The sequence below is a fragment of the Homalodisca vitripennis genome, chromosome 3 (genome assembly GCF_021130785.1).
Source record: "Homalodisca vitripennis isolate AUS2020 chromosome 3, UT_GWSS_2.1, whole genome shotgun sequence".
NCBI classification, from domain to species: domain Eukaryota; kingdom Metazoa; phylum Arthropoda; class Insecta; order Hemiptera; family Cicadellidae; genus Homalodisca; species Homalodisca vitripennis.
Window position 1 is genome coordinate 197,126,087 of NC_060209.1, and position 15,221 is coordinate 197,141,307.

General features: G+C 35.6%; 1 protein-coding gene across 4 annotated transcripts in view; it reads right to left on the bottom strand.

Annotated features, from left to right (window-relative positions):
- Positions 1–15,221, bottom strand: part of LOC124357997 (lipase 1-like) — a 39,515-nt gene that overhangs the window by 11,981 nt on the left and 12,313 nt on the right. For all 4 annotated transcript variants that reach the window (XM_046810202.1, XM_046810203.1, XM_046810205.1 and 1 more), the window contains 2 exons: positions 8,603–8,855; positions 2,522–2,651 (listed from right to left, as the gene is read on the bottom strand). In XM_046810202.1, the coding sequence (XP_046666158.1) occupies positions 2,522–2,651; positions 8,603–8,855 (383 nt within the window). The remainder of the gene's footprint in view (positions 1–2,521; positions 2,652–8,602; positions 8,856–15,221) is intronic.

The following is a 15,221-nucleotide window of genomic DNA, read 5'->3' on the forward strand; positions in this document are numbered from 1 at the left end:
GTTTGTACAAGGCTGAAGTAGAGCATCCTGTGTCCCAATCAAAATATAATCAAATATTTTATGCAGATTTTAACCTAAAACGGAAACCACTTCAGAAAGACACCTGCAGTACCTGTGACACACTACATGCCCTGGAAAATTCAACTACCAGTGATATAGAGAGAGATGAAATTAAAATAAAACATGAGGCTCATCTGAAATTAGTCGAAGAAGTAAGAGCTCAGTTCAAGGACGACTTACTAACGGCAAAAAACTGTTGAATCAAAACAAACGCTGTCTTTTGATCTTCAAAAAACCCTACCATTACCTCGTCTGCCGACAAATGTCATTTACTATAAACGACAAATCATGCTTTATAATCTGGGTATTCATTCGGGGAAAACTGGTAAAGGTCATTTTAATGTTTGGCTGGAGAATACTGCTGGCCGAGGTACTCAAGAGGTTGGCTCTTGTTTGAAGAGGCATATTTTGGAAAATTGTCCTGGAATTAAGGAATTGACCTTGTGGTCCGATTCATGTGGGGGGCAGAACAGGAGCATAAAAATAGTTCTCCTCCTCAAACATGTCCTTAGCTTACACCCGACCTTGGAAAACATTGTCTTAAGGTACATGATTCCAGGGCATTCTTACCTTCCCAATGACGCAGAGTTTGGGGATGTCGAGTGCCACTTGAAGACACAACAGAGAATGTACACAGATTCAGATTACATAAGTGTGATGGAGAATTGTAGGAGAAAGAACAAGTTTATTGTAACAAGAATGGAAAAAGAGGACTTCTTTAGCACATCAGATTTAGAAAAGAAAATAACAAACAGGAAAGAAGATGTAGATGGAATAAAAGTTGGATGGCTTAAGTTCAGAGAAATTGAAATCTTTAAAGATAAACCTTTCTCAATATTTGTAAGGACAAGTCTAGGTGGACTGCAACAAGAAATTGATATAAAGAAAAAGAAGAAGGTAGGAGCTAATACGTGCTACTTGCGATTAGCAGAAAATTTACCACTCCTATGGCCCAATGGAAAAGGGATTTCATTGCCTAAGTTAAAAGATCTCAAGTCAATCATGAGTTTAATCCCATCAGATGCGAAGGAATTTTACAAACAATTTTCCTCTGACACCAACGTACAAGATGATATTGATGGTTTCAATGCGAATCTGGATTTTTGAACTAGAGGCTGAGGAAAATATCAATTAAGTGAATATAGCATTATGTTCTAGTTTTTTTAATTTGTATCTCTACTATAAAAATAAATACTAGTGATGACGTATGAGAGATGAAAAGATCCAACTTTCATCAACGATGTAACTGATTGTTATAACGTTTTCCACACACTAAAAAATAATACAAATAGATATTATGTAATTTTATTAGTAATAGATTTTTTAATAAAGTTATTTTTAAAATGAGGTGTATTTTTAAACCTTTAATTATTTAGATTAAACAAGATTGCAGGATAATAACAGACATTTGTATCAATTGGTTCCCTTGTGTTATAAAGCTCAAATCATATTATTTGAATTTAAGCATAAGGGAACCAACCAACAATTTCCTTAATATATCAACCAATATTATATTTCTTGCTGTGGTATTTTATTTAACAACTTAATAAAGCCTTTAATATGTTTATTAAACACATCTGGAATATATTTCTTTGTTACTGGGAATGGGGACCCACGCTAAACTTTTAACCTCTTTTTCTCAGTTAGACATCATTGTGGGTTGGTTCCATTATGCATACATACGTCCACTTATTCATAACGTCAACTTCTTGGACCATCAACTACTGATCTAACCGTGTTGAATTTATTTATAATGTTTCTTTTTCCTGTTTGAATTCTCACTTTCTTTGTCTTTCACGTTTATTATAAATATTTATATTGTTTAAATTTATCTGAAGAAGTGTACCAGATACACGAAAATTTATAAATCTTTTAAACCATTATACAATGGCTTTTTCTTAAGAAACTTTGCCCGATTTTGTGTGTATATAGATCCCGGTGGAGCAAGCACTTTTTGACGCAATATTTATTGAAATTATATATATATATATATTTATAAATGTACATATGCTTGTATGATGGGTGTACTAAAAACTAAAGTATGAATTGTAATTAGACATGTTGGTGCCAATTAAAACCCAAACTCATATTACATAGTTTGTATAAAGGTTACTCAATATCTTTACAGATATTTTCATGAAAACATAAACATAACTAAACCAGCCCTTGATAAATGTATGTTTATTTCATGTCTTTGTTTTAAACTAAACAAAACAGGAAATGGAAGTATCAAGTTACTGATTTTTAATACTTCGCTGCTATTCTATATATAAAACCCCACACCTAACCTCAGTGCACACACAATTCTACAGGAATAATTCCGTTCCGCCACATCTGTTTATATTCTCCGTGTGAAGAGAACACACTTGTGTGGTGTATAACTTATTTATTATTTACATTCACACTACTGTGGGGTAATATGTTAATAACAGAACAACTGTACACATTGACATGGGTTTACCTCTATCTTGTCGACACACATGTCCCGGTAACTCTCTTTCCACGTCGAGACAAGTGATCTGCGACTTATCGTCGGTGGCCAAATCTTTCCTGGGAAACAGCTCCACTTTCCCAGAATCCTTCCATTGTTTCTGAAAGATACAGTTCTAATAATGTAAACTGTACCAAATATTAGGGAAAATATATAGGAGTGAAATTGCATAGTAATGCTTTGAAAGATACATACCAAAAAAAATCACAGCCCATCCCTTCTCACTCTTATACGAGAGTGTGAATGAGAGAGTGTGTGTGAGAAAGAGAGAGGGAGGGAAGGAGATATGGAGAGAGAGAGGAAGTGATAGGGAGAGGGACAGGTAGGGAGAAGGGACAGGGAGTGAGAGGGATGGAGAGAAGAGAGAGAGAGAGATATCATGACAAGAAAACTACGTATTAACACACTTAACATTTTTTGGACTGTGTGTGTTTGTCTATGTACTCGTATATCTTTACAGCTGATCCATAATTATACTGTATAGTGCAATAATAAGGTAGTGTTTCAGAGTAAAAACTACTTTAATAGATAATCGTCTGTATGCTCGTATATCTTTACAGCTGATCCATAATTATACTGTATAGTGCAATAATAAGGTATTAAGACTCCGAATATAGTGTTTCAGAGTAAAAACTGCTTTAATAGATAATCGTCTGTATGATCGTATATCTTTACAGCTGATCCATAATTATACTGTATAGTGCAATAATAAGGTATTAAGACTCCGAATATAGTGTTTCAGAGTAAAAACTACTTTAATAGATAATCGTCTGTATGATCGTATATCTTTACAGCTGATCCATAATTATACTGTATAGTGCAATAATAAGGTAGTGTTTCAGAGTAAAAAACTACTTTAATAGATAATCGTCTGTATGCTCGTATATCTTTACAGCTGATCCATAATTATACTGTATAGTGCAATAATAAGGTAGTGTTTCAGAGTAAAAACTACTTTAATAGATAATCGTCTGTATGCTCGTATATCTTTACAGCTGATCCATAATTATACTGTATAGTGCAATAATAAGGTATTAAGACTCCGAATATAGTGTTTCAGAGTAAAAACTACTTTAATAGATAATCGTCTGTATGCTCGTATATCTTTACAGCTGATCCATAACTATACTGTATAGTGCAATAATAAGGTATTAAGACTCCGAATATAGTGTTTCAGAGTAAAAACTACTTTAATAGATAATCGTCTGTATGATCGTATATCTTTACAGCTGATCCATAATTATACTGTATAGTGCAATAATAAGGTATTAAGACTCCGAATATAGTGTTTCAGAGTAAAAACTACTTTAATAGATAATCGTCTGTATGCTCGTAAATCTTTACAGCTGATCCATAACTATACTGCATAGTGCAATAATAAGGTATTAAGACTCCAAATATAGTGTTTCAGAGTAAAAACTGCTTTAATAGATAATCGTCTGTATGATCGTATATCTTTACAGCAGATCCATAATTATACTGTATAGTGCAATAATAAGGTATTAAGATTCCGAATATAGTGTTTCAGAGTAAAAACTACTTTAATAGATAATCGTCTGTATGCTCGTATATATCTTTACAGCTGATCCATAACTATACTGCATAGTGCAATAACAAGGTATTAAGACTCCAAATATAGTGTTTCAGAGTAAAAAACTGCTTTAATAGATAATCGTCTGTATGATCGTATATCTTTACAGCTGATCCATAATTATACTGTATAGTGCAATAATAAGGTATTAAGACTCCGAATATAGTGTTTCAGAGTAAAAACTACTTTAATAGATAATCGTCTGTATGATCGTATATCTTTACAGCTGATCCATAATTATACTGTATAGTGCAATAATAAGGTAGTGTTTCAGAGTCAAAAACTACTTTAATAGATAATCGTCTGTATGATCGTATATCTTTACAGCTGATCCATAATTATACTGTATAGTGCAATAATAAGGTAGTGTTTCAGAGTCAAAACTACTTTAATAGATAATCGTCTGTATGATCGTATATCTTTACAGCTGATCCATAATTATACTGTATAGTGCAATAATAAGGTATTAAGACTCCGAATATAGTGTTTCAGAGTAAAAACTACTTTAATAGATAATCGTCTGTATGATCGTATATCTTTACAGCTGATCCATAATTATACTGTATAGTGCAATAATAAGGTATTAAGACTCCGAATATAGTGTTTCAGAGTAAAAACTACTTTAATAGATAATCGTCTGTATGCTCGTATATCTTTACAGCTGATCCATAACTATACTGCATAGTGCAATAATAAGGTATTAAGACTCCAAATATAGTGTTTTCAGAGTAAAAACTGCTTTAATAGATAATCGTCTGTATGATCGTATATCTTTACAGCTGATCCATAATTATACTGTATAGTGCAATAATAAGGTAGTGTTTCAGAGTCAAAACTACTTTAATAGATAATCGTCTGTATGATCGTATATCTTTACATCTGATCCATAATTATACTGCATAGTGCAATAATAAGGTAGTGTTTCAGAGTAAAAACTACTTTAATAGATAATCGTCTGTATGATCGTATATCTTTACAGCTGATCCATAATTATACTGTATAGTGCAATAATAAGGTAGTGTTTCAGAGTCAAAACTACTTTAATAGATAATCGTCTGTATGATCGTATATCTTTACAGCTGATCCATAATTATACTGTATAGTGCAATAATAAGGTAGTGTTTCAGAGTAAAAACTGCTTTAATAGATAATCGTCTGTATGATCGTATATCTTTACAGCTGATCCATAATTATACTGTATAGTGCAATAATAAGGTAGTGTTTCAGAGTAAAAACTACTTTAATAGATAATCGTCTGTATGCTCGTATATCTTTACAGCTGATCCATAATTATACTGTATAGTGCAATAAAAAGGTATTAAGACTCCGAATATAGTGTTTCAGAGTAAAAACTACTTTAATAGATAATCGTCTGTATGCTCGTATATCTTTACAGCTGATCCATAATTATACTGTATAGTGCAATAATAAGGTAGTGTTTCAGAGTAAAAACTGCTTTAATAGATAATCGTCTGTATGATCGTATATCTTTACAGCTGATCCATAATTATACTGTATAGTGCAATAATAAGGTAGTGTTTCAGAGTAAAAACTACTTTAATAGATAATCGTCTGTATGCTCGTATATCTTTACAGCTGATCCATAATTATACTGTATAGTGCAATAAAAAGGTATTAAGACTCCGAATATAGTGTTTCAGAGTCAAAACTACTTTAATAGATAATCGTCTGTATGCTCGTATATCTTTACAGCTGATCCATAACTATACTGCATAGTGCAATAATAAGGTATTAAGACTCCAAATATAGTGTTTCAGAGTAAAAACTGCTTTAATAGATAATCGTCTGTATGATCGTATATCTTTACAGCTGATCCATAATTATACTGTATAGTGCAATAATAAGGTAGTGTTTCAGAGTCAAAACTACTTTAATAGATAATCGTCTGTATGCTCGTATATCTTTACAGCTGATTCATAATTATACTGCATAGTGCAATAATAAGGTATTAAGACTCCGAATATAGTGTTTCAGAGTAAAAACTGCTTTAATAGATAATCGTCTGTATGATCGTATATCTTTACAGCTGATTCATAATTATACTGCATAGTGCAATAATAAGGTATTAAGACTCCGAATATAGTGTTTCAGAGTAAAAACTGCTTTAATAGATAATCGTCTGTATGATCGTATATCTTTACAGCTGATTCATAATTATACTGCATAGTGCAATAATAAGGTATTAAGACTCCGAATATAGTGTTTCAGAGTATAAAAACTGCTTTAATAGATAATCGTCTGTATGATCGTATATCTTTACAGCTGATCCATAACTATACTGTATAGTGCAATAATAAGGTAGTGTTTCAGAGTCAAAACTACTTTAATAGATAATCGTCTGTATGATCGTATATCTTTACAGCTGATTCATAATTATACTGCATAGTGCAATAATAAGGTATTAAGACTCCGAATATAGTGTTTCAGAGTAAAAACTGCTTTAATAGATAATCGTCTGTATGATCGTATATCTTTACAGCTGATTCATAATTATACTGCATAGTGCAATAATAAGGTATTAAGACTCCGAATATAGTGTTTCAGAGTAAAAACTGCTTTAATAGATAATCGTCTGTATGATCGTATATCTTTACAGCTGATTCATAATTATACTGCATAGTGCAATAATAAGGTATTAAGACTCCGAATATAGTGTTTCAGAGTAAAAACTGCTTTAATAGATAATCGTCTGTATGATCGTATATCTTTACAGCTGATCCATAATTATACTGTATAGTGCAATAATAAGGTAGTGTTTCAGAGTCAAAACTACTTTAATAGATAATCGTCTGTATGCTCGTATATCTTTACAGCTGATCCATAACTATACTGCATAGTGCAATAATAAGGTATTAAGACTCCAAATATAGTGTTTCAGAGTAAAAACTGCTTTAATAGATAATCGTCTGTATGCTCGTATATCTTTACAGCTGATCCATAATTATACTGTATAGTGCAATAATAAGGTATTAAGACTCCGAATATAGTGTTTCAGAGTAAAAACTGCTTTAATAGATAATCGTCTGTATGATCGTATATCTTTACAGCAGATCCATAATTATACTGCATAGTGCAATAATAAGGTATTAAGACTCCGAATATAGTGTTTCAGAGTAAAAACTGCTTTAATAGATAATCGTCTGTATGATCGTATATCTTTACAGCTGATTCATAATTATACTGCATAGTGCAATAATAAGGTATTAAGACTCCGAATATAGTGTTTCAGAGTAAAAACTGCTTTAATAGATAATCGTCTGTATGATCGTATATCTTTACAGCTGATCCATAACTATACTGTATAGTGCAATCCAAATAGGTGTTAAAATACGTGTTTAGGTGTTAAATCCAAATAATGCGTTACTACTGGTAGATATATACTGGCTGGGCACTACTATCAGTACTATCTAGACATACAGATACTGTTGTCTACAACTATACCTGATACTACTACTACGGTACCAGTACCAGTACGAATACAGGCCTAGTAATCATGTAATGATAATAGTGATTGTAACTAATGCAAATAGTTACTGTCCATTGTAATAATACCAGCCACTACGCTGAGTACTACTACTAGTAATGACAGGGGCACTCCTACTATTAATTTCGCATGGTATTACTACTATAGTGTTAGCAGACAGCACTGCGGCTATTGATACAGGTAGTTTTACCCGAACACACACGCAAACTTTTGTCTTATTTCCGCCTTATTACCTGTCTAGACCACCTCCGGTAGAGAGTGAGAGGGGTGGAAGGGAGAGAGAGGTAGGGGGAGACAGACAGACAGAGACCGAGAGACATATGGGGGAGGGATAGAGAGGGAGAGGGAGGGAGGGAGGGAGGGGGAGAGAGAGGAGAGAGAGGGGCGGGGGGGAGAGAGAGAGAGAGGCATGACAAGAAAACAACGTATAACACACAAAAATTGTCACAGAGTATTGCTTACTTGCTTGCTACGTTGAGCTTCGTAGCTTAGGACGCAAAACAGCATGTGATGGGGCTGGCCCCAACCGTAAGTGTCGTGCCCTGGCGCTCGTGAGTGTAGGGATGCGTGCATGCGAGGCAACTATCTAGCCTTTCAGCCGCAATCCCTAATTTCGAATACTATAATGACTACGAATGGTACCAGTATTTCCCAGGCACTACCACTACTAATTATGCAGCTTATTATTACTATTATTAACATGCAAAAGTTCATAAACAAAATTTTACATCTCAATTTAATTTGAGATTCAGGTTGAGTTACGCGCCGTCAAGTGAGAGTTCTCAAGGGAGCATTCGTATACTGAGCCAATCGAGGAAAATACTGAATGGAATGCGATCTTCCGCATGCATAACTCCATGTACAAATGTTCTTGTTTTCGATTATTAAGTTTTAACAGGTCTTGTATATTAATAAAGATTATGAATAACTCAGGCATTTCAAGGTGCTAACTCACCATGTACTTATTTGCCATCTCCTCCACCATGCCCTCAGGCCCCACCATCTGTACCATCTTGCTGAGGAAGGCCACTGGAGCCAGGCCCACCAGTGACTTCAGCTTGTGGTTGTACTCGGGTCTCGAGCTCGCCATCACGAAGCATACCGTGGTGCCCATGGAATGGGCTATAAGATGTAGACTGGGCTGACCTGTGTTGTTCAGTACGTACTCTATCGCAGCCGGGAGATCTATCATCCCCATCTCGTGCCAACTTGTAGACAAACATACAGTTTTAATATATGTATATTTATTTAGAACTAGCTTTATCTTTATTTTTGAAACTATTATGAACTTGGGCGATAAAGCCTTGCGCTATCAGTACGGCCCCCCTAATCACATTGTAGAAGTACTCTACATTTGGATCCACCTTTCACATATATCTTTATTTTTGAAACTATTATGAACTTGGGCGATAAAGCCTTGCACTATCAGTACGGCCGCCCCCCCTAATCACATTGTAGAAGTACTCTACATTTGGATCCACCTTTCACTTTTTATATCTTTATTTTTGTAACTATTATTGACTTGGGCGATAAAGCCTCCTTGCACTATCAGTACGCCCCCCCCCCTAGTAATTCGACTTAATAGCGTTTATTTGTTAATTCAGTGTAATGCACTGTAATTGTTGTATATGAAACTTTGCTTTTGTTGGTCGCATATGAAATTATGTTGGAGTATACACTCCATGACTGTATGGTGTTGTCCCACGTTGTGTTGGTAGCGTGCATTAGGGGACTTGGAAGTGTACACTGTACGATTGTATGGTAACAACATATTAATAATGTACGATCGAGGATTTAACATGTTGTCAGCGTGCAGTGAAAGATACGTCGTATTGGAAGCGTACACTCGAGGATTCAACGTGTTGGGAGGCGCATTCGAGGATTCAACGTGTTGAAAGGTACACTCGAGAATTCAACGTGTTGGAAGCGTGCTTTCGAGGATCCAACGTGTCATAAGGTGCACTCGAGGCCAAGGTGTCAGAAGGTGCACTCGAGGATTCAACGTGTCAGAAGGTGCACTCGAGGCCAATGTGTCAGACGGTGCACTCGAGGATTCAAACGTGTCAGAAGGTGCACTCGAGGCCAATGTGCCAGAAGGTGCACTCGAGGATTCAACGTGTCAGAATGGTGCACTCGAGGCCAATGTGTCAGAAGGTGCACTCGAGGATTCAACGTGTCAGAAGGTGCACTCGAGGCCAATGCGTCAGAAGATGCACTCGGGGATTCAACGTGTCAGAAGGTGCACACGAGGCCAATGTGTCAGAAGGTGCACTCGAGGATTCAACGTGTCAGAAGATGCACTCGAGACCAATGTGTCAGAAGGTGCACTCGAGGATTCAACGTGTCAGAAGGTGCACTCGAGGCGCCTATGTGTCAGAAGGTGCACTCGAGGCCAATGTGTCAGAAGGTTCACTCGAGGCCAATGTGTCAGAAGGTGCACTCGAGGATTCAACGTGTAAGAAGGTGCACTCGAGACCAATGTGTCAGAAGGTGCACTCGAGGATTCAACGTGTCAGAAGGTGCACTCGAGACCAACCAATGTGTCAGAAGGTGCACTCGAGGATTCAACGTGTCAGAAGGTGCACTCGAGACCAATGTGTCAGAAGGTGCACTCGAGGATTCAACGTGTCAGAAGGTGCACTCGAGGCCAATGTGTCAGAAGGTGCACTCGAGGATTCAATGTGTCAGAAGGTGCACTCGAGGATTCAACGTGTCAGAAGGTGCACTCGAGACCAATGTGTCAGAAGGTGCACTCGAGGATTCAACGTGTCAGAAGGTGCACTCGAGGATTCAACGTGTCAGAAGGTGCACTCGAGGACCAATGTGTCAGAAGGTGCACTCGAGGATTCAACGTGTCAGAAGGTGCACTCGAGACCAATGTGTCAGAAGGTGCACTCGAGGATTCAACGTGTCAGAAGGTGCACTCGAGACCAATGTGTCAGAAGGTTGCACTCGAGGATTCAACGTGTCAGAAGGTGCACTCGAGGCCAATGTGTCAGAAGGTGCACTCGAGGATTCAACGTGTCAGAAGGTGCACTCGAGGATTCAACGTGTCAGAAGGTGCACTCGAGGATTCAACGGGTCAGAAGGTGCACTCGAGGCCAATGTGTCAGAAGGTGCACTCGAGGATTCAACGTGTCAGAAGGTGCACTCGAGACCAATGTGTCAGAAGGTGCACTCGAGGATTCAACGTGTCAGAAGGTGCACTCGAGACCAATGTGTCAGAAGGTGCACTTGAGGATTCAACGGGTCAGAAGGTGCACTCGAGGCCAATGTGTCAGAAGGTGCACTCGAGAATTCAACGTGTCAGAATGTGCACTCGAGACCAATGTGTCAGAAGGTGCACTCGAGGATTCAACGTGTCAGAAGGTGCACTCGAGGATTGAACGTGTTTGAGTTATACACTGTACGATTCAAGGGTTAGGAGCGTAACCTCTATGGTTTAACATATTGGTAATGTAGTCTCGAGGATTTAACATTTTGGTTGCATGCTGTGAAGGATTCAACTTGTTGGAAGCGTGTAATCGAGGAGTCAACGTGTTGGATGCGTGAACCCGAGGAGCGAACATGTTGGAACCGTACACTATACGATTTAATTGTTGGGAGCGTACATTGTACGATTCAACGTGAGAAGGGTCGATTCAATCCAAATCCAGACAGCGCTCTTTTCTAGTCTAGATGTCTGATATCGAAACGATTCAAATAATCCTTTTGAACGTCTTCGTCACTGACGTTTCTTTTGGATTTGTTCATAAAGCGAACTCCGAATTCCAGGAATTAAAACTGTGACATTGTCAGATTTCACACGTTGCACTCTAAACAAGGTGAATTGAAGCAAACTCTACCTTCACAAATATATTTGATTTGGATTAGTTGTATCAAATTTACGACATAAATTAATTCTATAAAAGTTAGGACTAACTTAATGATTTTCCTTTTTTTTTTAATTTTACGTGAAGTGATTTCCTGTTTGTTTCCACAATAGACCTTGTTGTACTCCCATTATAGAAGTGGCGACTGTGTCCGACACGGTGACCAAATTAACTCACCAGATTGGTTTAATTTACATAACAAGTAAGCTTCCTTTGTCTAAATTTAGTTATTGACTATGGGTGATTTGACAGGATAACAGATTTGTTCATTTAACATTGTTATATATTGCAATACTAGACCGGTACGTTTTGAAAATTGGAATCTATCCTCTTCTTTAGGTATCAAGAAACGAGGAAAAGGGTTAGTAAAACAGTATAAATCTCTACACATCCAACATAGTACACCATGGAGAGATTTTTCAAACGTGATTTTATGGAGGCTAAATATATAAAATTAGCATTATGTCAACCCTCCATTGAACGTACGCCACTTTGACTACTAATATTTTTTTTAGTAGATAGGCAGTCACGGGGTTGGCCGACAGAAGTGACTACTTCTTACAAACAGGTTGTGAATATATATCTTGAACAATTACGTTTGTTAATTAGTAAATCGTTATTTTCCAAATTTTAAAATCATATGAGACACTCAATTCTCTAACATAAAAACCTTAATATTTTCTACTAATTGTATAAATATTTTTGTAATGTTTGTTACATCTCATATATTGCAATGATCACAGACTTCTAAATACTAAAGTAATAAATATTTATACATTTTATTTACTATGGTTTGTATTAGTTTCTATAATTTATTCAGTATCATTTTTACTATAACCTTGTATTTCCGAGAAAATTTATCCATTTTCACTGTCACTATATGCTATAAATGAAATTATGGCTTTATAATAATTGAAATAAGAAATAAAAATTCTGGAATAAAAAATTGTTAAATATCTTGTAAACACTGCATTTATAATTTTTTTTATATCTTGTTATTTTTTATCTTTGACATTATTTCATTTAATTTACCTTTTAAAAGTCAATTAATGGTCTTGACATTTTACGTAATTTATTTTTTAAGTGATTATAAGGTAAAGTCCAAAGTAATTGAATGAAGGTTATAATTGAGGAGCAAACTTTCAAAACGTGTTTTGTCCCGAAAAATAAAAAATAAGTTATGCATTGAGAAGTAATTGTTTTGCTTCAAGGAAGGTCTCTAAAAGCCAATATCGACAAAAAAATCTCTCCTATTATAAAATAAGCTCCAAATATTACACTTTCGATCAAAAAGTGTTTTGTCTTCTGACCAATTTAGGTCAAAGCATGTTTTGTCCCACAGCCAATCAGAGTGAGCCATACAGTGCAGCTGATTGGTTGGCTTAGTCACATGACCATACACCAGTTTTATTTGTGAAATTGGAGGTTAATGTGCATTTTGATCTTGAGAGCATATTATTTTAGTGAAAGTTATAAATTATTTGTGAGGTTAGAGTCAGTTGTGAGGCATGGAAAATAAATTTAGTATTGATCAATTGGTGTTCCTTTAGGTTCCATTAACAGTGGATCCAGGAAAAGGAAGAAAATAACAAGAAAAGTTGATGTTGCCAAAACCAAAAGGTATTCTACTCCTTCAGGAGTTAATATATTTGTCCCTCGCAATCATTATAACAGGAAATTGTAGTGTAAAATCTCTAATGACCTAGAGATGCTAAATTAATTAAGGAAAATATTTTATAAACAACCTGTAAAACTTCAACAATATGTAATTGTTTCACATCTAGTACAGATCAGCCATGTCAAAGGGCGTAGGGGTAGAAAAGCAGTTGCGAACCTAGATTGTGATGGTAACTTCAAGGGTAAACATGCATTTGCTACAACATATTTCATTCCTTCTGCAGTAAATGGTAAGAGGATTCCTGTTTGTAAAAATTTTTTCTTGGATATTACAAAAATTGGCAGAAAAAGGTTGTCTAACATAACTATAAACTGATGAAAATAGAGGCGGAGGACCGGAAAAGTCACAAAATTGTTCATGAGGAGAAAGTTCGTGCATTTATTTCCTATTTGAAAGCCACTGAGAGCCACTACAATCGAAAAAAAATCTAAACGGGTTTATTTAAACAGCCAGTGTAGCATCTCAAAACTCCATCAGGTATATGTTTCTACATTAAGTGAAGAGGAATCTTGTTTTAAAGTTTCCTTTGCTATGTTCAGAAATGTCTTTACTAACGAGTTCAATATTGGCTTTCGAACTCCAGCATCGGACGTCTGTAGTACAGTCTACTTTTAAAAGGGAAAATAAAAAGAGCTATTCTCAATTCTCAAGAAAAAAATAATCTTATGGCTGAAAAAACTGTACATTAGAGAAGAGCCAAAGCTTTTTATGGCGCTAAAAAAATTAAGCCTGAAGATACAGTAAGTTTATGTTTTGATTTACAACAAATACAACATTTGCCCAGGTCATGTGCTCAAGAGGCTTACTATCTACGACAAATAAATTTTTATGCATTTGCAATAGTGGACTTGCCCACAAAATATCCAGTATTTTACACATGGACTGATGTACAAGGTGGAAAAGAGAGCACCGAAATTAGTTCTGCTTTGTTAAATTACTTAGAGAATTCGGACTTCCATGGAAAAACCAAGCTTCGTTCATTTTGCGATGGTTGTGGAGCGCAAAATAAGAACAATATTGTAGTACAAACCCTTTCATTTTATATGCATCAACCTAAAACTCAACTGGCTGAAATAAGAATGTACTTTCCAGTGAAAGGGCACAGCTTTTTACCGGCTGACCGCGTCTTTGGACGCGTTGAAAAAATCCTTCGTAAAAATCCCATAATCTTGTCAAAGGGAGACAAAGGGAGAGTATGTTACCCTATATAAACCTGTTAGAGATGTTAAACAGCTTGGTGAAGATTGGCATATTTTTGATACCAAATCAACATTAGCATATTATTTTAAGAATTTGGAGAACATTAGCAACATGAAAAGAATACTTTTCAAAAGGGATGCAATTATTGAACAGCAAATTGTAAAGAAGACTGGGGCAGTCACACGGACATTTAAGTTAACCGTAGGTTTTAAGGGAATACAACACTATCGTTTCCAAGAGGATGTGAATTATTTGTCATTATACAAGAAAGGTGTTAAAGATGAAAACATTAGGAACAACGTGAAATTTCAAAAACTTCCTCTCAACCACTGTATAAGTGATGAGAAAAAGAAAGACGTAAACAAAACTGTTAGGTGTCATGTTCGGACCTGAGTGGAAAACTTTACCAGGACATCAGTTTGATGTTTACAAAAATATTTTGAACTAATTTGAAAGTGTTGTAGATACTGAAGAAGGTAATGAAGATTATGAACTTTATGAATGTTTGGAAGAAGATGGTGCTGTGAGGATTTGAGCTTTTTTATGCAATGTTAAGTAACTTTGTAATGAGTGAATTCTTACAGGGTACATAAATAATTTTACTTTGCTATGTTTTCTACTACTGGAACAACAATGTATAAATAAAAAAATATTATATTATTTGTACCATTAATTTACTTCACTTTTTTACTCTAGCCCTATATGAAGTGTTCAAAAAGTGTTTTGTCCGGTTTCCAAATGTTCAAAAGGCGTTTTTTCCTACATTTGAAGTCAAATTTAAATTAAACTACAACATTTTTAGGACTTTTACTGCTTGATAATCA